At 40.9% G+C, this 26,207-nt stretch overlaps 1 protein-coding gene across 1 annotated transcript in view; it reads left to right on the top strand.

Moving 5' to 3' along the window:
- Positions 1-25,951, top strand: part of LOC114243542 (integrin alpha-PS3) — a 30,023-nt gene extending 4,072 nt beyond the window's left edge. Inside the window, exons 3-21 of the mRNA XM_089732065.1 lie at positions 1,715-1,809; positions 2,293-2,407; positions 11,279-11,434; positions 12,084-12,194; positions 12,475-12,563; positions 13,582-13,806; positions 14,523-14,637; positions 15,011-15,184; positions 16,760-16,942; positions 17,464-17,588; positions 18,695-18,761; positions 19,864-20,011; positions 20,555-20,899; positions 21,242-21,326; positions 21,702-21,764; positions 21,884-22,010; positions 22,467-22,539; positions 23,373-23,490; positions 24,225-25,951. Of these exons, the coding sequence (XP_089588191.1) occupies positions 1,715-1,809; positions 2,293-2,407; positions 11,279-11,434; positions 12,084-12,194; positions 12,475-12,563; positions 13,582-13,806; positions 14,523-14,637; positions 15,011-15,184; positions 16,760-16,942; positions 17,464-17,588; positions 18,695-18,761; positions 19,864-20,011; positions 20,555-20,899; positions 21,242-21,326; positions 21,702-21,764; positions 21,884-22,010; positions 22,467-22,539; positions 23,373-23,490; positions 24,225-24,359 (2,549 nt within the window). The 3' untranslated portion in view covers positions 24,360-25,951. The remainder of the gene's footprint in view (positions 1-1,714; positions 1,810-2,292; positions 2,408-11,278; positions 11,435-12,083; positions 12,195-12,474; positions 12,564-13,581; positions 13,807-14,522; positions 14,638-15,010; positions 15,185-16,759; positions 16,943-17,463; positions 17,589-18,694; positions 18,762-19,863; positions 20,012-20,554; positions 20,900-21,241; positions 21,327-21,701; positions 21,765-21,883; positions 22,011-22,466; positions 22,540-23,372; positions 23,491-24,224) is intronic.
- The last annotated feature ends 256 nt before the right edge of the window (positions 25,952-26,207 follow it).

Genomic DNA, 26,207 nt, shown 5'->3' with positions numbered 1-26,207 from the left:
GAAAAGGCCTAAATCACAACATAAGCTTAACCTATATAATAATTTCACGCTGTAGACATGATTTTTGGAGTTTACTCCTTTAGAATCGATTTACATATATAGGCCCGGGGTATGAAAATTATGGGGACCAAAATCGTACTAGCATGTCACACGAAATGCGTTATGCGCCTGATTGGCTCCTGATTGCGTGATGCGTGCGCGCGCCAATCAAAATCGTACTAGCATGTCACACGAAATGCGTTATGCGCCTGATTGGCTCCTGATTGCGTGATGCGTGCGCGCGCCAATCAAAATCGTACTAGCATGTCACACGAAATGCGTTATGCGCCTGATTGGCTCCTGATTGCGTGATGCGTGCGCGCGCCAATCAGGAGCCAACGCGCGGCCGCGTTATCGCAGGTGACGCCGGGCTGCTGCGCCGGCAGTCCGCCACAAAGCCTCGTACTGATCGCGCGTTTCTCTCATTATTGTATTTTCATATATTTGTTAGTCGTTTGTTTTGTGTCTCGTTAATTTGTTAATAATCTGTAGTGTATCGTGTTGTCGTAATATAGAACTATTTCTCGTATTGTTTCGTTTAATTTTTTATATCCAGTAAACTCCAGTCGTGCGTCGGAGCGGACACACACACTTTTTGGAGTTTACTCCTTTAGAATCGATTTACATATATAGGCCCGGGGTATGAAAATTATGGGGACCAAAATCGTACTAGCATGTCACACGAAATGCGTTATGCGCCTAGCATGTCACACGAAATGCGTTATGCGCCTGATTGGCTCCTGATTGCGTGATGCGTGCGCGCGCCAATCAGGAGCCAACGCGCGGCCGCGTTATCGCAGGTGACGCCGGGCTGCTGCGCCGGCAGTCCGCCACAAAGCCTCGTACTGATCGCGCGTTTCTCTCATTATTGTATTTTCATATATTTGTTAGTCGTTTGTTTTGTGTCTCGTTAATTTGTTAATAATCTGTTGTGTATCGTGTTGTCGTAATATAGAACTATTTCTCGTATTGTTTCGTTTAATTTTTCTATCCAGTAAACTCCAGTCGTGCGTCGGAGCGGACACACACACTTTTTTATTACATAAAAGAGCAAACGAGCTCACGACCCACCTGGTGTTAACTGTGACATGAACATCGACAACGCAAATGCTTTCACCCACCTTCAGACATGAGTTTTAAATCTAATTTCAATGGAATAACGGTTGCTCCGACCTCCAAATTGAAACGCAATTTATTTATTTATTTAGTCTACTTACAAATTAACAGTACAAACGCAAACATTTGTAAGGTATTAATAATTAGCTTAAGTAATTTCTAACAACAACAATAAATCGCTGCAAACCATCATGGAATATATCCATTTCCGGAGCATAGGCTAGCAAGCCATTGAGTAGCGAGACAGCACGATGCGTCGGAGAGTTAGCGGTGTGCTGCGTACGCGCGTGCGTGATACTAAGCTGCCGCTGGCGACGCACCCCTCCACACATACATCCGCGCATGTAGCCATCAGGCACATATAGCGACACTGATTTCAGTGCAGTGGAGCTACCAATAATGCTTTGTGTCGGAAATAGGTGGAGTGAAGGTATCATGTGGGTTCAGAAAACGCCCTACTAACAGTAATGAGATCAAGATCATGACCATACGAGTTTCACACATCTTACCCATAGCATCAGTATTTGAAATAATTACTAAATTGTGATTTTATTTTAAGGATATCTGGGTTACGTGTCGTTTTTAGACGAAATGATCAAGGATGACATGTGGTTCGGTGCAACCATAGCCCCCATGTCGAAGAACAAACTATTGGTAAGTTGAAACTAGAATTCCACCAGTTTCTGCCGTGAAGTAATAGGTTTGGGTTTGAAGAGTGGGGCAGCCGTTGTACTGCAAAACTGAGGCTCAGATCTTAGGCCTCAAGGTGGGTGGCGGGATATACGTTGTTGATGCCAATGGGCTCTGGTAAGCACAAAAAACCGGGTGGACTGTGAGCTTTCAATAAAAAACCTTCATCGTTGAAGTAGTTCGTAAACATGTCTGCTGGATTTGAACGCTATCATAGTTGCATTGATGTGTCTACTATGGCCTTTAGACTACAACGCTCCAAATGATTAACTAAGAAAACAACTTTTCAAAAAATCAATGTTAAACCCACTTATAGTTCAAAATTGGTCTGACGATGAACAGTAAAGCAAACCGAATCTTTGAGTGGCTAGCTAGCAATCGAGTTTCAGTAATATTTTCTAAGTGTTTATTTTAATTTTTTTTAATTTTATATTTTGTTATAAATAGATCTGCGCTCCTCGTTGGCTGGTCACGTACAAACGCAAGCATTACTTGGCGAACGGAGTGTGTTTTTTGCACAAAAACGAACGAGACTGGATATTGTATCCATTGAGGGACATGGGTAAGTATTATTTAACAGCAAAGTGCGGAGGCAGGGGTTCTGTAGATTATGCCACATAATTTTAAATTTAGGTATTGTTAGATTTAAGTTTATAGATTACTAGCGACCCACCCTCGCTTCGCTTCGGAAACTGTAATTTATTATTGATTTCTCCACTATTTAATGGATGTTATTATACATATAAACCTTCCTCTTCAATCACTCTATCTATCTAAAATCCGTTGCGTAGTTTTAAAGATTTAAGCATACATAGGGATAAAGGGACAGAGAAAGCGACTTTGTTTTATACTATGTAGTGAAGATTACAGGCAGCGGCAGAATAACAGCGATAGTTTCAGCTACCACAAAGCTGAGCCGCGGCCTTTTTTATCTCCACTGTGTTAGTATAATATATTGTAATATTGTTTAGAATTAGAATTTTTATGTCATACTAGTTGACCCGGCAGACTTCGTAGTGCCTCAATCGATACATAAAAGACCTAAACTTTTGTATAAAATAAACTTAAAACAAACAAAAGGAATCCGTCCCACGGGTACACATCAAAGGAAAAACAAAATTGTTATTTTTATTTAATTCCGAGCATTTTCATATTTATTTAACCTTTTAAACCTTCTCTGGAATTTCACAAATAATTCAAGACCAAAATTAGCCAAATCGGTCCAGCCGTTCTCGAGTTTTAGCGAGACTAACGAACAGCAATTCATTTATATATATATATATAGATAGAGATAGATTAATTGAAAATTTATCTGTATTTGTATTGTCGAGTAAATGCAATTATTATTATTCTTATTTTTTAGGCCACCGATAAGCGAGATCCTAGATACACAGGCGTGCATATCTATAGACTTCAGTCATTACTTAACAAGCAGTGGACAGTGAGCTTGTTCTGCTTTTAACGAGCGACGAAACACAAAAAAAAACGGAAGCAGACTTTTAAGCGATAGGGCAATAAAAAAGACAATTAATAATGAGTCACTTATGTTTATTCATTATCTATTGTGTGTTGGTATATTTCGTGATTCATATTGTTGCTCTTTGTTAACATTTCGAAATTTCTTCTACATTATGTCATTCTAGCACACTAAAGTTTTTTCTTTGAAAAATTATATTACGTTATAGCGTTTTCTCGTTGATAAAAATAATAGGATTGTCAGAATCAATAACCTTCGCATTAGGCGTCTTCAGCTCTAACACTAGGAACAAGCTTAGAGGCCCCGGTAACCGTACTCGTCGAACTCGACTAAGAGGTCGACGTGCAACCTAACCCATGCATCAGCCTGCTGAGTTTCTCGCCGGATCTTTTCCGATCCGGTAGTAGTTTCATTCGCAAAGCAACTGCTCTTGAGTTGTTAGATCTCCTTCGGAGGCACTCAGGCAGCTGTTAGTAAATTCCACCCCTCCTGGCTGAGCCTTTGATCGCCCACCTGTCCTGGTGAAACTGGAAAGGCCTCCGGGCCAGTATACCTTAAAAAAAAGAGAATTGTATTTCATTCGCAAATAAAGTATTTTTTTATTAAAATAAATGTAATTTAAGCTACTTGTACCGTTTAAAATCGTACTTTTTATTGTCATTACCTTTTTTCAACAATTTTAATACTTTTACGGTTTTAGTAGTCACATACGACAAAAAATAATAATAATATTAAAATAAAAGAGTAGCTGTATGATTGCGGTCCGCGACCTGGTATTAAGCAGGACTTATTATATTTCTAAATGTAAATTCCCCGAAGATATATAAGTCTTAATGTTCTTGTAATACAGTCGAGTTTCGCGCGCAAATGCTTCGCAGTCGAATTTGTCATGTTAATGACACCCCCACGAGTGGACTTACGTCCCACTGCTGATAACATTACGAGAAACTATGGGGTAGATTGTAGAAGATGTTTTCCTCCTCCTTATGTCATTCTCCACATTACTGAGGGTCGTGACTACCTCGCTACATCAATCTCTCATGTACAATTGTTCTCCATCTGCAGCGATCCTTGGCCTCGTGAAGGGCATCGTGGAGCTTGATGCAAGATATTTTACAGATCTAATATTACAGTTCAAATGACCTCAAATTTTCGAAGGAACAGGAGACTACTGCTGTTACAACATATCAATTAATTGTACTTAAAGTTTTTATTACATCACTACACTAATTAAACAGGGTGCGTTCGAAATGTTCCTGAGAACGAACTAATAATGTTGGAGCTTCCTTGAAAGAAAGAAAGAAATCATTTATTCGCCAAGCATAGTGAAAATGAGTTATTACATAAGTTAAAAGCAACGTGTATGCTTTGTCATTATTTGACATGCGAATTTTAGTGCCGTGCAAGATATTATAATATTATATAATTTACCATTCATTCATCCATAATTCAACCAATAATTAAAAATTCCATTTATTTTCAATGTCGTCCCTAAGAAAATCATTTATGTGATAATAATTTCCACTAATAAGATCATCTTTTAGTTTTTTCTTAAAATGAAAATCATCTAAGTCTCTTAATTTCTTTGGTAGTTTATTAAATATCCTAACGCCCATACCTAGTATACTATTGAAGGATAGGACTATGAGAAATACGTTTCAAAATTATATTTGTGTTAGATAATTGAATATCAACGGGCGCCTGGGGTTTAGGGTATCGTAGGGACGGCTACCCTGCCAGAAGCGTCTGCATTACAGCGGCTCCACCAAATATCATTTCACTAAAAGGACAATTATGTTTAATTAATATGTGAAGCAAAAACTTTGTATCCCTTTTTACGAAAATTGTGCGGACGGAGGAGTATGAAATTTTCCAAACTTATAGAGAATACAGCGAAGTGCACAATGCTAATATTTTTTTTAAATAATGCTTAAAATATACTTTAAATCAATAAAGAAAACAGCACACACACTACATACCATGTATTTGACGCACACACGCATGCATACTATTTATTGTCAAACTTTTGTTCTTGACGTCTGTGGTCAAACTGAGAATAGATTAAATATTGTTTGTCTTTGTTAATATTTTTTATAGTGTAGTCTTGGTGAAATTCGTGATTATAGAAGTATAAAATACAATCATAATAGTGTACAAACTTACAATTCCAATTAATTATAGTCGAATTTCGACTACTGCGGGACCTCTAGTGTTTAATTAATTCGTTTCGGCATCATTTGCGTTCCCTATATAAAACGTGGTAGCAGTAACTAGAGGCGTCTTACTAAGAACGTTTAGTCTTACTAAGAACTGGTAGTAGGACTTCTTGTGAGTCCGCACGGGTAGGTACCACCGCCCTGCCTATTTCTGCCTTTTTTTTTTTTTTTTTTTTTTTTTTTTTCCCTACCTATGCTGATAGCCTTGAGAGGCTATTTCAGCTTCGCCCTAACGTTAGTAGGTGAGCTCGCGGGGCTCAACCGGAGAGTTGCTAACACTGACCCTAGCAAGAGCAGTGCTTCGCAGAATCTACCACCGGATCGGAAACGCGACCCACTGAGAAGATCCGGCGAGAAACTCAGTGGGCTGTGTCTATGGGTTAGTTCGCTCGTCGAGCCCTTCGTCGCAAGCGACGGGTTCGACGAGGACGGTGACCGGTGCTTGTGGTGCCTAAAAGCACCGTTAATGGATCAGGAGGATCCGTAATGACGTGCTTTGGGCGACGTCGACGGTTTACCATTCGGTCTACTGGGTCGGGTATGTAATTTCCAGCGGCTACGATGAGAGGGTTCTCATGTCGTGCCGCCTTCTCAAAATGGCGCAGCGATGCCGACTGTAGATACTTACTAAAAGAGTCGAACTCCAGGTCGTCGTGGAGATCCACATTCCTAAGGAACCAAGGCGCTCCGACGGCTATCCTGCAGAATCGTGATTGAATAACCTGAAGGGATTTCAAGTGGGTGCGGGCTGCGTGAGCGAACACTACGCTTGCATACGTCATGACGGGGCGTATACAAGTTTTGTAGAGAGTTACCTTATTACGGAGGGACAGTTTGCTTCGACTACAAAGCATTGGATAGAGTCGTCCTAGAATAAACGCGGCGCGGTCGCGTACCGTTTTTATATGGGGACGGAATGTCATCCCTCTGTCGAGGGTGACGCCTAGATATTTGACCTTCGAGACCCACGGTATGGGCTGGCCAAAGAGAGTGATGGGACTAACGGCGGAGGTGTTTGCGCGCCTACTACGGAGTGGGATGCTCGAAGTGATGTTCGGAGGGCGACCCCTTTTGAAGAGCACCGCTGCGCTTTTCGTGGGGTTGATGTCTATTCGCCACTTCCGAAACCACTGTCCCATGGTGGCTACTGCGATCTGGAGTCGCCGATGAAGCAGCGACATCTTCCTACACGAGTAGTACATAGCCGTGTCATCGGCGAAGAGCGCTAGATGGGTCTCCGGAGACCGGGGTATATCATTGATATACAAACTAAATAATAACGGGGAGAGCGCGGAGCCTTGCGGGACTCCGGCAGTCAGTTGACGGGGACGAGAACGAGTTCCCTCTACTCGATATCGAAACGAACGGTTCGACAAGAAGTCTCGTATGATGAGCACGAGTCTGTCTGGCACTCCCATGTTATACAGTTTATAAATTAAACCGTTGTGCCAGACTTTGTCGAACGCCTTCGCGATGTCGAAGAAGAGGGCGCCGGTCGGGGTTTGTTTACGCCTATTTAGTCCTATCAGGATGTGCTCCGTGAGGCGGTGCACTTGTTGTACGCACGAGTGTTTAGAGCGGAATCCGAACTGTTTGTCTATGAGAATTTTGTTCGCGGTAACAAAATCCCAGAGGCGTTTCCTAAGGAGCCGTTCGTAAATTTTTCCTATCGTCGAGAGGAGACTAATCGGTCGGTAACTAGAAGTTTCGTTTGTCGGTTTGCCCGGCTTATGTATACCGATAACGTCCGCTTCTTTCCACACCGCGGGAAAGATGCAGTGCGTCATAGCGGCATTTAAAATTGTAGCCAACATTGCTATCAGTTGGACTGGCAAGAGTTTTAGCGCGCGGTTGTGGATGCCGTCGGAGCCGGGTGCCTTCCTAGGTTGGAGGTTGTGGATCGCGTCTCTAACTTCGTCAGTGGTAATGGGGGGTAACGCGTCCGAGGGCGGCAGGGAAGCTCTGCGCTCGACCTCCCTGTCGACTAACTCGGTGTGTTCGGGGTCCGCGTGTTGAGTGCTGGTGGTGCACTGCCCTTGCAGTGCATCGGCCAGCAGCTCAGCCTTGTCATCGTCATCGAATGCCGGTGGTTGGCCTGAAGGGCGTATGAGGGGAGGCATAGTAGCGGTAGTTTCGGATTTGAGAGTCCTAGCTAGTCGCCAGTATGCTTGGTGGGAGGGCGCGAGTTGTTCTAGATAACTATGCCAATTATCGTTACGCGCGTCGCTTAAGCGGGAGTGGACTTCGCGTTGTAGACGACGCATCTGAATCCGGTTTGAATGCGTGGGAAGACGATCGTAGGCCCGGATTGCCGCGTTCCTAACTCTTAAGAGATTCCTAAGATCGGGGGGCAGTCTGATGCGGTGGAAGCTGTCCTCCACATCGACTTCTTTTGAAGATCTAATGATCGCGGAAGAGATGTGATCGGTAATGATGTTTATGGATTCGACGGTGTCCTCGGGGGATAGATTCGAATCCGGGCCGCAAGGGAGGATTGGCGGAGCGGCGTCGGCTAGGCACGTGCTCAGCTTATTCCAATCCACCATGGTCCTCGTAACAGTGACTGGGTTGTGAGGGCGACCGAGCTGCATAACGACAGGTCGGTGGTCTGAGTCGAGCTCTGACATTGTTTCGATGAAACGCAAGCGCAGAGTTACGTTCCTAAGCAATGCCAGGTCTATAGTGCTCGGACGGAGCGCGATGTTATACGGATAACATGTTGGAGTTGGGGGACCGACTATTTCAAAGGTGAGGTCGTCTATAAACGCGTCGAGACGCCTACCGTTAACGTTTGTACGATGGCAGTTCCACCTAGTGTGGTGGCAATTTAAATCGCCTGCCAGGATGACGGAGTCTCCCATGCCGAACAGTGACTCGATGTCACTGCTCAGTAGGGGCTTGTCCGGGGGGAGATAGACGGATGCGATGACGATCGGCTGGTGTCCTGTCAGCGAGATACGGCACACTGACGCCTCGATATGTAAGAGCGAGGGAGTATCGAGAGGGACAACGTGCAGGGCCCGTCTATAGTAAATGGCAGTCCCGCCTTTGGAGGCGGTGAGTCTGTCATTCCTAACCATGACGTAGTTCGCGACTTTCGGGTCGCGACGCGAGGGCTTCAGACAGGTCTCCTGCACTAACAAGATATCTATAAGATTGTCGCGGAGGAATTCGAAAATTTGATCGCGTTGCCGCGCGAGTCCGTTAGCATTGTAGAATGCTAACGTAAGGGAATACGGTTTTTCTCTACCTTTTTGCGCCATTGATTACCGGTAAAGATTTTATAACGTACGCGACACGGACTCGTAAACGTCCATGTGATCGAAGGCGGCCGCGAGCCGCTGTTCGGGGGTTACCGACCTACGGATAGCGTCAGCGAACGATCGCAGACGGTCGAAGTTCACCGCGGTGACGAAGTCGCGCACGAGCGCGAAGTCGTTGGCGGCAGAGGGTTGCGGGGGACGGAACGCGGGCGCGGGGCGAGGTGCGAGCAGGGGCTGGGGCGCGGGGCGTGTCGCGAGCGGGGGCGGGGGTGCGGTTTGCGTTCCCGCCTTCGTATACGGCAGCGGCTTTTTCCACGCTGAAACCGTGGGAACTGCAGCCGGCACGAAGGCAGGTTTCGGCACTGAGGGTGCCGAAGTCTTTGGGCCGACGGTTCGCGGAGCTGGGAGGGTTGGACGTTTTCGCGGAGCCCTAGGACATCCACGGTAGTTCGCGGGGTGCCCTTGCTTAAGGCATAGGACACAACTGGGGGGTTCGGTCGCGGTTTCCCTAACTCGCGAGCAATCTAACGTAGCGTGATCGCCGAGGCACTTCACGCAGCGGGGACGCGCGTGGCAATTACGCGCCGAGTGGCCATAGAGTTGGCACCTGTAGCACTGCCCGGGAGTGCCACGTTTATGGGGGGCTTCGATGGAGACCCCGGATAGGCCGCAAACTGTCGAGAGGCATGAAATTTTCTTTTTTGCCTCCGGGGTTGGCTCCAACGCGACGAGAATCATATTATAGGGCTGCTTGCCCCGCCCACTGTGCATCCGATGCACACTAACTATAGGGAGTGACTGAGCGATCAGATCCTCCTTAACATAGTCTATGTCTAGTTCTTTCGGTACTCCGCGTATTACTACGCGGAGCTCGCGGTCCTCCTGAAGAGCATAGGTGTGGAAACCTATGTTCTCCTTTCGGAGGTATGCTGAGAGGGCCCTATGGTCGCCCGGCGTTGCGACCTTAATCTGAATCCCATGCGCGACGTTACGCGCATGGGTGTAGTTAATTTTATTTGCTTGAAGGGCCTGGGATACGCGATTCCACGCTGTCTTCTCTTGAAGTATCAGCGGGGGCGGGGCAGCTACTTTAGGAGCGGGCGCGGGCTTGGGACGCGGCGGTGGGGTTACGCGGCGCGCGGAGTCCGACTCCGGTGTAACTACTACCTTCGGTCGAGAGGCGGACGCGGATTTCGTCTGTTTTGTCGTGGAGTTCCGGGACTCCACGGCGCGAGTACGCTTCTTTCCACGTGTCACTGTTTGGAAACCATCCGAGGTTCCGGGCTGAGGGCTGGACGCGGATTCAAAGTCCATCTCCGATTCCGTATCGGAGCTTGAACTTGAGACTACGGAGGTCGCGACGGACGATACGAGCGATGACGCAATCGACGCGGGCGCGGGGGTGGGGGTAGCGCTAGGCTCTTCGTGAGTCGCATCGTCGGAACGTGCGCTCGAACTTAACGCGACGGCGGGGGGCGCGCGGCGTGCCTCCGAGGCACGGTTGAAATACGCGGCGACGGACGCGGGGGGGGAGGGATTGCCACGAGAGGCCCTATAGCTGAGATACTCGGCCCTAATTGACGGGTACCTATCCCGGAGGAACCCGACAATGTCCCTAGCACTATCACTGTCACACACAAAATCTTCGCTCATCTTCGGTCTTCTTGCCCGGGGGGGGCGGCCCCGGGACTTTTGTTGAACTCGCCGAAAGGCGAGGCCCCGGATAGGATTTGTAACCCCCCTGTGCTGCAGGACAGCAAGGAGCAGGGGGGGGGAATGCCTATGCCGTGAAAACGGCAATCGGCGGGGAAAAGGAAAGGAACCCGCTCGGGCTGTATAATGCTACAGCAGGCAGAATCGCGAGCTGGGGTCTAGTCTTGAAAAAGACTGTTGTTTTGGGAAGGGTTAGGAAATCGCTAGCCTGTGAGTGCCACAGGAAGCCTGATCGTAGCGATTGGTTTTGCCTTGAAAAAGGCAGTTGGTAAAGGGTGGGTTCGCGGTTACAACACTTTAGCGCACAAAAATGGACTCCGATACGCAGATCGCAAGCAACCAACGGATCGGAACGTCCGCACTACCGAATTGTAAGCACGATGTATTCACGGTCACTACACTGTCGAGCACAGCTGTGAGTTCAGAGACGCAGCTCGCAAGCGGGCCACGGATCGGAAAGCACGTCCGCGCACGACCGAGTCGTGAGCGAGAATGCGTATTTCTGCCGTGAAGCAGTAATGCGTTTCGGTTTGAAGGGTGGGCCAGCCGTTGTAACTATACTGAGACCTTAGAACTTATATCTCAAGGTGGGTGGCGCGTTTACGTTGTAAATGTCTATGGGCTCCAATATCCACTTAACACCAGGTGGGCTGTGAGCTCGTCCACTCATCTAAGCAATAAAAAAAAAGAAGCTCTAACCTTAATGTCGAAAGACGCAGTTAAAACACCCAAAATTAAGATAATGGGTTGTATTCTTTACATAGATCGCCAGGCTTTCGTGGTAAACGGTGACAGGATTGAATACGGGGAATACGGTGTCCATGTCAACTTCTACGCTTACGGTCAAGCGGGAATGTCGACCAAAGTGACCGAAGACAATTACGTGATCGTCGGAGCCCCTGGACTACTGCAATGGACTGGTTAGTATATTTATTATGTTAAAAGTTCTTTGGGTGTCGTGGCTAGCCGGTGCTCGGAGCGCTTTGTTTCACTTAAAAACAATATTAGTTGATATTCCTTTTTTTTCCTACCTATTCTAGTAACCTCGAGGGGTTATTCACCGGGCTAGTAGGTGAGCTCACGGGGCTCAACACGGGGCTCAACCGGTATTAGCACCAACGTCGAACTGTTGATGTTAATACCAAATAAAATGCACCTTTCAGCCCTCGATATGGAATTTTGTATATACATGCATTTCGCATTGGAATACCAACGCCCACTGAGTTTCTCGCCGGATCTTCTCGTGGAATCCGGCGAGATGGGAGGGAAACGCCACCCATCCCACGAGATCTTCTCGTGGGATGGATGGCGTTTCCGATCCGTTAGTAGATTCTGCGAAGCACTGCTCTTGCTAGGATCAGTGTTAGCAACACTCCCGATTTGAGCCGTGTGAACTCACCTACACGTCAAGGAGAAGCTTAAATAGCCCCTCAAGGCTATCAGCATAGGTAGGAAAAAAAGGCCACGGATACTTCACCAGCTAACTATAATAACAACTGGAGAGGATGCTTGCTTAGATGAACCTTTGATCCCAATTAAGTAAATCTTATCTCTAAATGCTGTTTATAGGCGGCATCGTCAGTTTCAAATACAGCCAGGACGAGGAGAGCTCGTATATCAGCAAACAGACAACTTCGAATCCTTACTACACCCGGGATCTTGAACCTTATAGCTATTTCGGTAAGTTCACTTGAAATACAATTACATGGATTTATTAAGAAGCTAAGAAATGGTTTTTGTTCGTAATTTTAGTGTTGTGGGCTCCGAGTTCTATACGCTTTCTCTGCGATTCGTTACTAATTTCACTTCTGCCACCCCAGTCCCTGCAATAAGTCAATAAGTCCTCTGATATAAGCGACAACTTCTATGTTATTTTGGCTAGTAATAAACAACTCTATCTCAGTTCATATCACATAAGGAACATCTTTGAACGTGCATTAATCTGAAAATATTTTAACAGGTTACAGTGTAGAGTCTGGCATATTCGAACCAAACGGGAGCGTATTGTATGTAAGCGGAGGTCCGCGTGCACATATGGGATATGGAGAGGTAATTATCACGGCAACTTGAATAGCCCACGTGTAAAACAGTCCACCCTGCTTATTTCTGCCGTGAAGCAGTAATGCGTTTCGGTTTGAAAGGTGGGGCAACCGTTGTACTGTAAAAAAGGAGACTTAAGAACTCATGTCTCAAGGTAGCTGGCGGCATTTACGTTGTAGATGTCTATGGTCTTCGGTAACCACTTAACGCCAGATGGGCCGTAAGCACATCCAACCAGCTAAGCAATAAAAAAAAATTACTTACATGTTGTCTATTTAGTTCGTCTGTCGTAGTGTCTATTTATTTATTATTTTTTTTTCTATATCCTTTATTATAAGAATCAAGTCTAGTGCTTCTAGCTATTTCACTCTTCCTTCGCCACTATTCCACTATTCTATTAACTGTTCATCCTTCCTAAGGAGTTCATATCTACTATTTTAACTACCTTTTACTCTCTTATACCACTTATAGGAATCACATTTATAGACATAATTGATCTCTGCCCTCTATTTTGAACTTTTTTCTGTACTGTCTCAGCGTGCTTTTGTTCTTCTATCGAAGGTTCAAGACAATTAAGGTTAACAACGACCGGTCCAATAACATCAAGTCACTCATCCAACTACAACATGGAAACATTGTATACCAAACAATGTGAGATAGGAAAAGCCCACATGATTTTAAGTACACAGTATACTCGTGTCGCGACTATGCCGTTTTTTAAAACGTTCAAGTACCTAAAAAATTTCTAAAGAAATACATAGCTGAAATTTCTTTACAATATACTTCTACGATGAACGAATAACAAATTGTTATAAACATCAAACCCGCAAAGTTCATAAATATGCGTAATTTCTGGCGGTGACCATCCTGCCCATTTCTGCCTACAAGTCAAGCTTTTCGGTTTGAACTGACATAGCCGTTAATACAATAAAAGTCATACCTTAACCTCGTATATCAGAATTCACGTTATGATGTAAATACTTCCTCTTATATTTACAATTAAAAAGGAGAACATTTTCTTCTTCAGGTTTTAGTCTTCAAACCAGTTCAAAGAGAGAAGGATCCCTTGAGTATCTTGGCGAAATTGGTAGGACCGCATCTCGGAGCTTATTTTGGAGCTAGTCTTTGCTGTACAGACATTGATGGTGACGGCCGATCAGATCTGCTTGTAGGAGCACCGACGTATGTGAAGAAAGACGGTGGACTGCCTTTTGATCAAGGCGCCGTATTCGTTTACATGACTCGAGAGAAAGTAAGTCCCGTTTATAAAATTATTATATTGAAGTAGAAAATCTCTATCAAAGAGAACACTGGTCTGGAAAGTGTCTGGAAAAAGGAAGAGAGGCCACCCCAGAACAACTTGGCGTCGTTCGGCGGAGCAGGAGCTGGGTGTCTTCGGCATGACGTGGGAGGAGCTAGAATAGACTGCCCAAGACCGATGTAAATGGAAAAAATTGATTCGAGCCCTATACCTCAGCAGAAGGTAATAGGAAGTAATGATGATGATGATGATGTAGAAAATATATAATAAATACCAATAAACATGGGTACTTTTATTGCACACAAAAAATTTAAAAATACACAATAGAAAAGACACAAATACACACACAAAAGTAACATACAAATTTCGAAGGACTCGTAGGTCTTATTTTGCTAATTTGACCACAGTCCAATCAGGCTGTCAGCTCTTTACTGTTGTCTAGCTATTCGTTATCCATAATCTAGGCTAGAACCTGAACAAGATATTAAGAATTATTTTAACGTGACTAGATTTAGACAAGACAGAAGCGTTAGATAAGTATAACGAATTTAAAGAGAGATACTTAATTCAAACGTGACGTCCTTTCTTGGATTCAAGATTTAAATTTAATTAACACTTTATTCCAGCATTGGGATTTTAATACACCACTTTGTGATTAAAAAAATTATTGGACAGATTTATAATTTACACAATAATAATTGTTACAGGATTCGAGCTTTGTTTTAGAAGAAGCGGGTATGGTCCTCGGCTCTGGTGCGAGCGGAGCTCATTTTGGGATAGCTATTGCTGATTTGGGCGACATTGATGGGGATGGCTATAAAGGTGAATATGATATGCTTTGTAAATCTCTACCAGGAATAAAAAGGTCACATAAACTGCCCAGCATTTATAATCTTAATAACTAGATCATGATTTACGACGTAGAATATTATTGAAATCAGGATATCAGCAGTTTATTTATATTTTACGTGATGTGGTCGGTATATTTTTGTTAGCTAAAATTTGTAGACAAGCTATCAGTTGAAACGGAAACATCACACATGATTACGTTCTTATTAGGATGAATCTTTTTACCTGAGAGAATTTGCTTAGACTGGCCGTAACAAAGCAATGATCCGTAGCATCTACACTGAGAATCTATCTCTCTGTTCAAGTTCTTTAACCTTAAAATCTTTATCTCACTAAATGCTTTCAGATATTGCCATAGGCGCACCCTGGGAGGATGAAGGAAGTGGCACTGTCTACATTTACAAAGGACATAAGAAAGGTTTGAGAAGTAATCACATTCAGAGGATATCACCGGAAGGCGCAAGAAGCTTTGGAATGTCAATATCTAAAGGATACGATGTGGATAACAATAACTGTAGTGGTAAGAACAGACCAATAATGTTTGTATTAAGCCCATGATTTGTTAGTAATTGAGAAAGTAAAACTATTGAGTTGGAGTTGAACGGTAATTCTTAAACTTAAATTAATATGTTTCTTGTGAATGCAATTAAAAACAATGACAATAGTGAATATTGTACATGTGTGTACAAATGACAAAAAGTATCTATGATAGGTATTGCGTGTATGGTTTCGTTACAGTGAAATGATACCATCAATTGACTACAATTTTACATTTAACTAGCTGACCCGGCAGACTTCGTAGTGCCTCAATCTATAAATAAAAGACCTAAACTTTTGTATAAAATAAACTTAAAACAAACAAAAGGAATCGGTCCGACGGGGGATACATCAAAGAAAAAACCAAAATTGTTATTTTTATTTAATTCCGAGCATTTTCATATTTACCTACCTTTTAAACCTTCTCTAGACTTCCACATATAATTCAAGACCAAAATTAGAAAAATCGGTTCAGCCGTTTTCGAGTATTAGCGAGACTAACGAACAGCCATTCATTTATATATATCTATATATTAATACGTGAAGCAAAAACTTTGTATCCCTTTTTACGAAAATTGCGCGGACGGAGAAGTATGAAATTTTCCGCACTTATAGAGAAGATAGAGAAGAAGTGCACAATGCTAATATTTTTTTTAAATAATGCATAAAAGATACATTAAATCAATAAAGAAAACATTACACACACTACATACCATGTATTTGACGCACACACGCATGCATACTATTTATTGTCAAACTTTTGTTCTTGACGTCTGTTGTCAAATTGAGAATAGATTAAATATTGTTTGTCTTTGATAATATTTTTTATGTATAGTCTTTGCGAAATTTGTGATTATAGAAGTATAAAATACAAGCATAATAGTGTACAAACTTACAATTCCAATAAATTATAGTCGAATTTCGACTACTGCGGGACCTCTAGTATAGATTAAAGAGCGATCAAATACAGATGTTAATTATTAATAGTGGAGCACCTAGCGTATGTCTTTCTCGAACTCGACCCAACGAAAGCATTTTGCGAGTACCGTCGAATATTAAAATTATAGTGCGATGGTCCAGCGCAGGGCCGCACTCGGGTTTTATTTTTTTTATTGCTAAGGACGGTGAACGAGCTCACAGCCTGGTGTTAAGTGGTCACTGGAGCCCATAGACATCTACAACGTAAATGCGCCACCCACCTTGAGATATAAGTTCTAAGGTCTCAGTATAGTTACAACGGCTGCCCCACCATTTAAACCGAAACGCATTGCTGCTTCACGATAGAAACAGGCAGGGTGGTGGTACCTACCCGTGAGGACTCACAAGAGGTCTTACCAGCAGTAAAAAATAAATCTGGAACTTTAAAGAATGTAACATTAACAAACTATCAGAAACCGAGAACTTATAGTGCAGAGGGACTCTAGATTTATTAGCTTTCTTTTAAAATTGTTCCCCTCTCATTACTAGTTATATATATCTTGGGCTTCATGAAATAGGTATATTGATCAAAAACGAATTTCTCTGTACACTCCAGCATTTACTAAAAAAATGGTTTCAGATCTAGCCGTGGGTGCTCACGAAAGTGCTGAAGTCTACCTCTTCAGATGTATTCCATCCATGGACGTTCACGCTCAGATCGAAGTTCCAGATGCCATCAATTTACCACAGAACACAACCGAATTCACAGCGCTTGCCTGTATTGAGATACCCGATAAGCCTTTGTGGCGACATGTTAAATTATGTAAGTTTATTTTTAGACATTTTCTTCTATTTTGGTAGCTACATAATTCCATACTTCTTGTCTAATATATCGATGTTATCAATTACGAGTATATTAGAATAACATTTACTATGCCTATATGAGTCGTAAAACTAGAGAATACATTAGTGACAATCATAATCTTATACCTTTAAACGAGCAATTCTTGTATATTAATATATAATCTGAATCTCGGAATCGGCTCCAACGATTTTCATAAAGCTTTAGTATACAGGGGATTTTGGGGGCGATAAATCGATCTAGCTACGATTTATATTCAGAAAATGTAGTTTTATTCGTGTTTTCAATAATCAACTCTTCCCGATATCTATTGGCGAATAATAATACTATTTTTCTTAATTGAGGGCAACTAACCGCTTTAAAGACATAACAAGATGGCGTTATAAAAAGAAACCCATCTAGTCATCATCTAGTTGTATTTCAATAAAGCAAAATCAGAGCATTATTAAAACATCATAATGTTAGAGATAAATACATTTCAGATATAAAATCTCGAATAATCGTTGACCCGGAACAAAACAGAGCGCAGGTATCGGGCGATTCGGAAACTATTGTAGTGGCGAGGCCCGGAGACAAACAATGCACTGAACGGACTATTGCGGTTAAAGTAAGTTACAGTATTGTTACACCCGATCCAGTATTCAGTGTGCTTAGTACGAGTTTTTAACGTTGTCGATAGCGTAAAAGTTAACCCAATTTTGTATGCAGTTGGAACAGTGCCCATACGGCAAACGTAGGCAAATGATCCCATTCCATAATTCAATACAAATATGAGCTAACTTTTACGCTATGGAGAACGTTAAAAAACTTGCACTAAGCACACAGATGAGCGGAAATTTTTTCACTTTCATGCTACTTTTTCATAGTTGTGTATGGAAACAGTAAGCTTACAGCGCATCGGGTGCTAATTGCTTACCGCAGCCCAGAGATGCAACTTTAATCTCACCACCAGTTTTAAGAAACAATCTTTGCATTCCGTAACCGAATACAATGCAAGTATGTCAAGGATAAGCTGTATTTTTTACTGGTGGTAGGACGTCCGCACGGGTAGGTACCACCCTGCCTATTTCTGCCGTGAAGCAGTAGTTCGGTTTGAAGGGCGGGACAGCCGTTGTACTGTTAAAACTGAGACCTTACAACTCATGTTTCAAGGTGGCGGCATTTACGTTGTAGATGTCCATGGGCTCCGCTAACCACTTAACACCAGGTGGGCCGTGAACCCGTCTACTCATTTAAACAATAAAAAATAAAATAATTAAAAATATAATCGAGTTAGTTAATGTGGCTTATTACCACTTCAATGAATGGCTACAACAATTCCTATACTCTTTTCTTTCGATCTACAATCTAGCTCTATTTATTCGTTACTCTCATATTTCCTAGCAACTTTTCGTTGTCTGTTTTACCTATATTAACTTGCCTAAGGTTTCGACAAATCACCCCTGAACCTGGTCTGTATATTGTGTCGAGGCTGTTTATGCATAAATCCAGCAAAGGTCAATCTCTTACATACTCATCATTAATATATTTAGAACGGGTTCATTAAATATTTTTTTCGTTTAAAAAATTTCCATGCGATGTATTTTATTATTAAGTACATAAGTTATTATTATTAAGTTATTATTAATTATTTAAGTATTTTATTATTTAGAATGATCTTCAGTACTATTAATCTGACATTCTGCTTATAAATATTCTCCTTATAAATTTTAGCCTACTGCCGATCTGTCAACACCGATATCCCTGAAACACGAATTAGTTCTAGAAGAACGCCTGAAGAGTAAGTATTGGAATTCAATTATTGTTATTAATACAACAATAATCCCGCAAATTAGATTTTATATAGAAATACATACCTACTATCTGTTCTCAATCTTGAATTTAGACGACGAAAGATGTCAAAGTAGTAAAAAAAATGCACTAGAATTTGTAAATTTGCATAATCCATCCTCATGTATGTGTTAAATTTAAGCTCGCGTGGATATATTCAAATATCTTGCCTATTACGGCCGCAATACAACTTATTTCCTGTTTAAATAGCCGTAATGAGTATACATTACATACGAGCCTTCGAACTCACATCTCGGTAGTTTATATCTATACTAGAGAAGTTTAAATATATCGTGAAATAAAAATTTAAAATAATAAAATAGAAGTACATTTATTTTATTTAACTATCAAATCTTTTAAAATGGCGCCCGATACTTTCAAACTCATGTAGCACCTGTTGATACGACTTTTTTTATTTATTGGTTAGATGGGTGGACGATCTCACAGCCCACCTGGTGTTAAGTGGTTACTGGAGCCCATAGATATCCACAACGTAAATGCGCCACCCACCTTGAGATATAAGTTCTAAGGTCTCAGTATAGTTACAACGGCTGCCCCACCCTTCAAACCGAAACGCATTACTGCTTCACGGCTGAAATAGGCAAGGTGGTGGTACCCACCCGCGCGGACTCACAAGAGATCCTACCACCAGTAATTACGCAAATTATAATTTTGCGGGTTTGATTTTTATTACACGATGGAAGTCAATCGTGAACATTTGTTGAGTACGTATTTCATTAGAAAAATTGGTACCCGCCTGAGACTCGAATACCGGTGCATCGCTCAACACGAATGCACCACACGTCTTATTCGTTAGGCCACGACGACTATACAACCTGCCTCTAAACTTTGTAAAAAAGCTCAAAGATATTCAAGTATGTCCTGCAACACGTTAAAACAACAGCTAGGATTGACAAAATCAGAACATTCGACTATCACTGTTGCAATTTTCATAAAAAGATCAAACGTTGATTAAATGTTGTTTAGCCTATTTGCTTTAGAAGCCTAATAGAATTCAAAGAATGGGCCTGTTATGTTACACTTTCTTATAGAAGACTCGAGAGAATTTTTATATGATGCTGCGAGATTATCTGAAGAGTCAACTCTACGCGCCACATTCTTATTGCAAATATTAAGGGACTGTGGTAACGATCTCATCTGCTTACCATGGCTGAAGATGACTCTGGAACCGCTGACAAGGTAAGCTTTACTAGACTTAGCCCAGTAAGTCTCCAATGAAATTGATGAAAATTACAATGGTTGAAAGAAAAATCTAGAAATATGCGGACGTAATGTAACATTATATGGATAGTAAGATTATCAACGGTTCATTAGCTGCTTGATTAAGTGACAAACAAAGACCGATCATTATATAATAATATTATTTCTAGTAGGCAATGATAAGATACAATTTTGTAATCAAAATCTCCTAAAACTGCGATTGAATTTCCAGATTATCAGTTCGTGGTAAAGGTAGCATTAGTTTTTTTCCCTGTATAATTAGGCCTATTTTCTAAATAGCCCCTTAGGTCATGTTGTGATTCTGTACGCCTTGGTACAAATAACCTGCGTTACATTCTTTATTTTTTTGGGGTTCGGTTACCATCTAACAAAGGATGGGTTAAGAATCAATCTGTCCATATGCCATTTAAAAATCCACTGGGCTTTTAGCAAGACACCAATTCAATTATATCTAACTATCGTCTCGTGAACAAAATCCTGCAGATTCTAACCCAAAAACAGTCCATATGTTCCAGGTACAGACGACAAATTAGGATTTAAATTGAAAATATTGAACACCGAAGAACCGGCTTACGGTGCTAAAGTCAATATTACTCTTCCATCTGCCCCTAAGAGAGTTCCAAGCGAATGTTCTTTAGAAGATTTAATCATGAACTGTGATGTGCCAGCCCCTTTATTGAGGAACGAAGAAATAGTTTGGGAGGTTGAACTGGAATACACTGAGGAAGCTGATAAGTTTATTGTTGAAGCTGAATTGGCAGATCTATTGTATAGGACCATTACTGATGATGCAAGCAAAGAATTGACAATCGATGTAAATCCTGTGGCTAATTTCAGTATTAGCGGGTATGTAAATATTGTTTTTTATTTACTTTTTAGTCATAGAAATTAGCTTAGCTTAGTTTTTTTTTTAAATAAACAATTCTGTTTTTCAAATTCATAGTTAGTGAGAGTTAGTTTTAAAATATTCTTTTACATTTACTTTACAGTCTTACTTTCCGGTATAAAACATTATTACTCATATACAAATAGATTTCTTTAAAATATATTTAAATACAGTTCCATACATGTTTAATGAAGTTGCTTATGATTTGAAATTAACAAAATTTTATTAAATAGTTTATTAGACATACATTTTGCCAACAAGAAGGGTTGTCTATATATGTTTTTTTTTTTCTTTTGTTTTAGTAATCAATTACCAAATAATACCATTCATGTCTCGAGAGATAAGCTGAACGACGGCGAGTTGATATTATTTACGCATTTTTATAAGGTATCAATTTTTATTTACACTTTATTACCTACTAGCGGCCCGCCCCGGCCCTCGCTTGGGAAGTAGCGCACGCAATGTAAAGAATTTTAGGTAATTTTTTTACACATTGAATTACATTATTGGAGTTTCAGTAAGGATCCATAATTTTTTGAAAATATAATAAATATAGCCTATGTCACCCGGGGATATACGCTATCCCCGCTTTCCAACAGTGGAAGAATTTTTTAAATCGGTTCAATAGTTTCGGAGCCTATTGTATTGACAAACAAACAAACAAATCTTTCCTCTTTATAATATTATAAGTATAGATATAGATATACATGACTCGGTGGTCCAGTAAAAATGGATATTAATATACTTAAAATAATTTTAAAGATCACGAACTACGGGCCCTCAAATTGGCATATATTGGACGCTGATATCACCATACCAGAAAAGGTGAGCGATTTTTTATTTAATTAGTGTTTTAATAATATTATGCTTATTTTTCACTATACTTATTTTTTAAATTTAAGATTATTTGTTAAATTTTCCTTGAAAACCTTCGGAACTTACAGATTGAGCTGATTGATTCGCTGGAGGGCTGCCACAGCATCAAATCCCACGTGGAATGCGGATGGTCCGTACCAGCTATGGTATCCATGCCGGTGATTCTGAATTTACGGTTCAACTTGTCTAAGCACGGTGAGGGTAATAAAGTCGTATTTATCTTCTAGAGTTCGATCCTGCGAAATTAGCATGATGTGCAAAAGATATACTAATGCTTGAGAATTCCATTCTACGGATAAGGTTATTTGTATGCTCCGTGGAGATTGCCTCCCTTCTACGGATTACTTCTACTTTCTATACATTTTTATTCAAAAGAGTCTTAGAGCGCAGACGTCAAATCCCAACAACAATACAGACTATTCATTCAAAGTAATATTATTATCTATGGATATAGAAAGATGTGTAAGTAGCTAGGTACTGTTTTAATCTAAGACCTAAACAATTTATATACTTATATATATGGAATTTAAATATTTTTCGTCGCTTCACAGAGGACTGCAAAGTATTTAACAAATTCAGAGTAGCGTTTTTGTAAATGTGTGTTTTCAATTCGCATTTTAAGAATTATAAAGTGCTTTTATTTATTTACAGGAGATTTTCTACAATCCAACAATAACTTCAACGTCACCACTGCAATCGTGCTGCGCTTGAAGGATCTAAATAAGTAGGTACACATAGCGATTAAGACTTCTTGCTTGACTGAGAAAAGGTGTGCAATCATATCTGGTCATGAGAAAACTTCATCTTCTTTTCTTCACCTTATCCCACTAAGCGGGGTCGGTACAGCTTTTTTTTCTCTTCCATTCTCTTCTATCAGCCGTCATCTCAACACTCAGTCTCTTTCTCTCATATCGTCATTCACACACTCCATCCATGTCTTCTTCGGTCGACCTCTTCTCCCTCATGAGAAAACGCAACTGTTTAAATGCTCTAAAGTCATATAGTTCAGTAGATAGTCCTTGAGGCATTTATTTAAATTCCCCTACCTATTCGCTGGTAGCCTAAGAGGCTATTTTCAGCTACGCCCGGACGGGGGATTTCTTGTTCTTAATCGTCGTTGGCAGAGTGGTCGTGGTCATCAGTTCGGGTGATGGTGCGCTTCACAAGACGTCGCCATTCCTCACGTACCGCAGCCATAACGGTTATAAGTACCTACTGTACTTTAACGGAATCTCACACGATTTTATTAATTAATGTGCCGTTCGCCGTGGTCACAAACAAACTTATGATCGCACCTTTGCAATGTGATAAGACTGCCGATAGTAATTAACTAAGTGTAATATTCAACCGCGAAAGATTCAATTCTTTCGATGTTTTGGACCAAACAGGCGTTTATGACCTAAGGTTTATGACCTAAGTTCTTTAATAATACCTATCTGCCGCAATCTGTCTCTGACCAAAGGTCCGAAACAAAATCCAAAAAGGTTAAGTAACCAACAATGCGTGTCCAGTTGTTAAGGTCCCTGATTTTAACATTTTTATATTTTTTCATTTTAGATCGTTTGAAATCACAACCACGTTGATTCTGGAGCCGGTTCCGCCGATCTGGCCACAAATAGTTGGCTCGGTGGTCGGCTTCATTGTTCTTGCTGCAATTGTGTTCGGATTATACAAAGTAAGTAATACTTCTCAATATTAGAAGCATTGGGTATTTCGGTCTAGAAGAGCACTATCCCATCCCTTACCGTTGGTGTTCTATGAGGCGATTAAGGGATTCACCAGAGAATGGACAACAGCAATCTCCAATCGCCAATCACCATTGCCATCGCCAATCGGCATTTACTGATTGTACTGCTGATAATTTAAGTCAGAGTCTCTATTGTATTAGGTTGGCTGCCCCACCCTTCAAAACAGAACACGTGACTGCTTCGCGGTAGAACTAGGCAGGATAGTGGTATCTGCCATCAAATAAAAACAGTACCGCAAATTATCCCTACAATCGCACGAGGTCATGTGACGTAGGTTCCGTTAATGGTATCCGAACTTCCGCAAAAAATTCAAAACTCTTACTTTTTTAATACTCACAATTTAATAATCACGCAAATCATAACTTTTGTGGATTTTTATTTTTAATACACGATGTTATTTCTTCACCGTGGCAGTCATGAACTTATGTTAGGTACATATTTCAATGGAAATTTTGGTACTTGCCACCGAAATAGTTGCATCGCTCAATACGAATGCACCGGGCGTCTTATCCTTTAGACCACGACGACATACTATAGATATTGACAAATTATTAACAGTGCCTCAGATGGGCAACAATTGTGTTTAACCTCTCTAAGAGAGCACACTTTTAATCGTAATTATGTTGCCTCTTTTTTTACGATTTCCAAACTCGGTTCGCAGGCTGGTTTCTTCTCGAGGAAACAAAGAGATCAACTGAAACTGCTTCAAGACGAAACACAAAGCGGCCAAGAGACGCTTGAACATGTCAATGACGAGATCAAACAATCAACGTCAGATTTACTGGAAGACACATAAAGTCTAAGAATCAATGTTAGAAGCGCATTAAGATAGACCAGTAGTAGAGGGTATTGGGGACTTAGATATGGATACTGGTAATCTGTTTCTAGGTTAAAATAGTTGTGCATCTCAGCTTGAAGGTCCTCAAGTTATCTTACGAACTTTTCCCCGTAACTCCAACGACCATTTTCTACTAGCAGGCTGTTTTGTAATTTTGTCTAGTTGGGAGCTATTGTACTGCCTATTTTAGGAGTGAAGCTATCATTCCAGTTTAATAATCTCCAATATAAACGGGAAAATATTTATCATTATTATTCCGTTTCGATATTGAAATCACTAGAGCTTCGGTGTTCATAAATTCTTAACAATCAATATTTCTCGTTAACGATATTCTGTTGGATATTTTTGATTGTTCGCAACACCGTTTCCAAAATCCGAATTTGTAGAATCGTTAAAAAAAAAACAAAGATTTCTCTGAAATTTTTATCTAATGTTGTAGCCTGAAAATTCTCATATTAGCTGTCACGACTTCGCATTGTCGAATGTTTGCAAATAATATGTTGAAGTGATTTATGTAAATATAATGTTAAGTTCTCATTCGCAAATTTTCTTTATCCTCTCTCTCTTCATATTTTGTATGTGTATTTCGTTTGATAAAACGCCAGTATTTTAGTTAACTTGAAAATAAAACGATTACTTTTATAGTCTTTAGTTTCCGATTAACGTAGTATCGCTCTGCTGTATCGATTCGTAATCGATCCGTAATGATATTGTTATGGGCTGGGGTTCGGGATAAATAAAAAATTCTACCGAATTACAAGGTAATACTGTATTCAATACTTAGAACACTTAAAACACTTCACAATCACTTTTAATTTCTCAATTCGCTTCTTCCGCTTCGCTTCAAGTGATCCGTTCGCTGTTTCGCTTCGAGTAGTTCCGTTTACTGACCGCTGCGTGCCATCTCTGCAACGTTTTTATAGCCGATACCACATCCCTAAAATATTCGAGAATATTCCATACATTTCTAGTATTGTGTTTCCGCTATCTAACAATAGATGGCGTTGTACTTCTCGAGCGTTCTAGGTGCTACTAGATCCTTCGATATTCGTTCGACTATTCGGCGATAGATGGCGTTACTCTTCCCGGCATAACAATATTTTACTTAGTATTTTCTCGATTTTCGCGTCGCATTTTTAAGACATAATTAAAACTGCTCACTTGAACGTTTTCACCTCTAATTTATTATTTTTATTTCATTAGTTTAAATATTTCGAATACAATTTCCTTTGTCACCGACGACTTAGTTTCATCAACGCTATTTAACAGTAATAATAAAATTAGTTTTAATTATGATATTTATGTAAATTAAAAAACCAGAAATGTAATTGAACATTGTATGGTAGAATTTTATTGTTTTGTAAGATCGTTAAGTTTTAATGTAATCGGAATGCTAATCACTAACATCAGCAACGCAATGACCATTTAGCTTTAAAAACGTTGAATAATGAATCTTATTATAATGACACAGTGTTGTAAAAGACACTTTAGAATACGTAAGTTAATTTAATATTTAACTATAATAAGTTTGAATATACTTGTAAGACATTTGCAGTATTTTTATTGTTGCCATCAAACTCCATCAAGATCATCCATGCAACGGTGTTCCAATCCCACAGGCAGGTACCACCTTTTCTAATGACATACATAATTAACAAATGTTCGCCAATGGCGTCCACATTTGGAATAGCATCGGGTAATAAAAAGAAAACCCGCAAAATTATAATTTGCGTAATTACTGGTGGTACGACGCCTTGTGAGTCCGCACGGGTAGGTACTACCGCCCTGCCTATTTCTGCCGTGAAG

Source organism: Bombyx mandarina, chromosome 12 (assembly GCF_030267445.1).
Source record: "Bombyx mandarina strain Sakado chromosome 12, ASM3026744v2".
In the NCBI taxonomy this organism is placed as follows: Eukaryota; Metazoa; Arthropoda; class Insecta; order Lepidoptera; family Bombycidae; genus Bombyx; species Bombyx mandarina.
The sequence above is the reverse complement of the archived record's forward strand: the minus strand, read 5'-3'. Positions and strand labels throughout refer to the sequence as shown.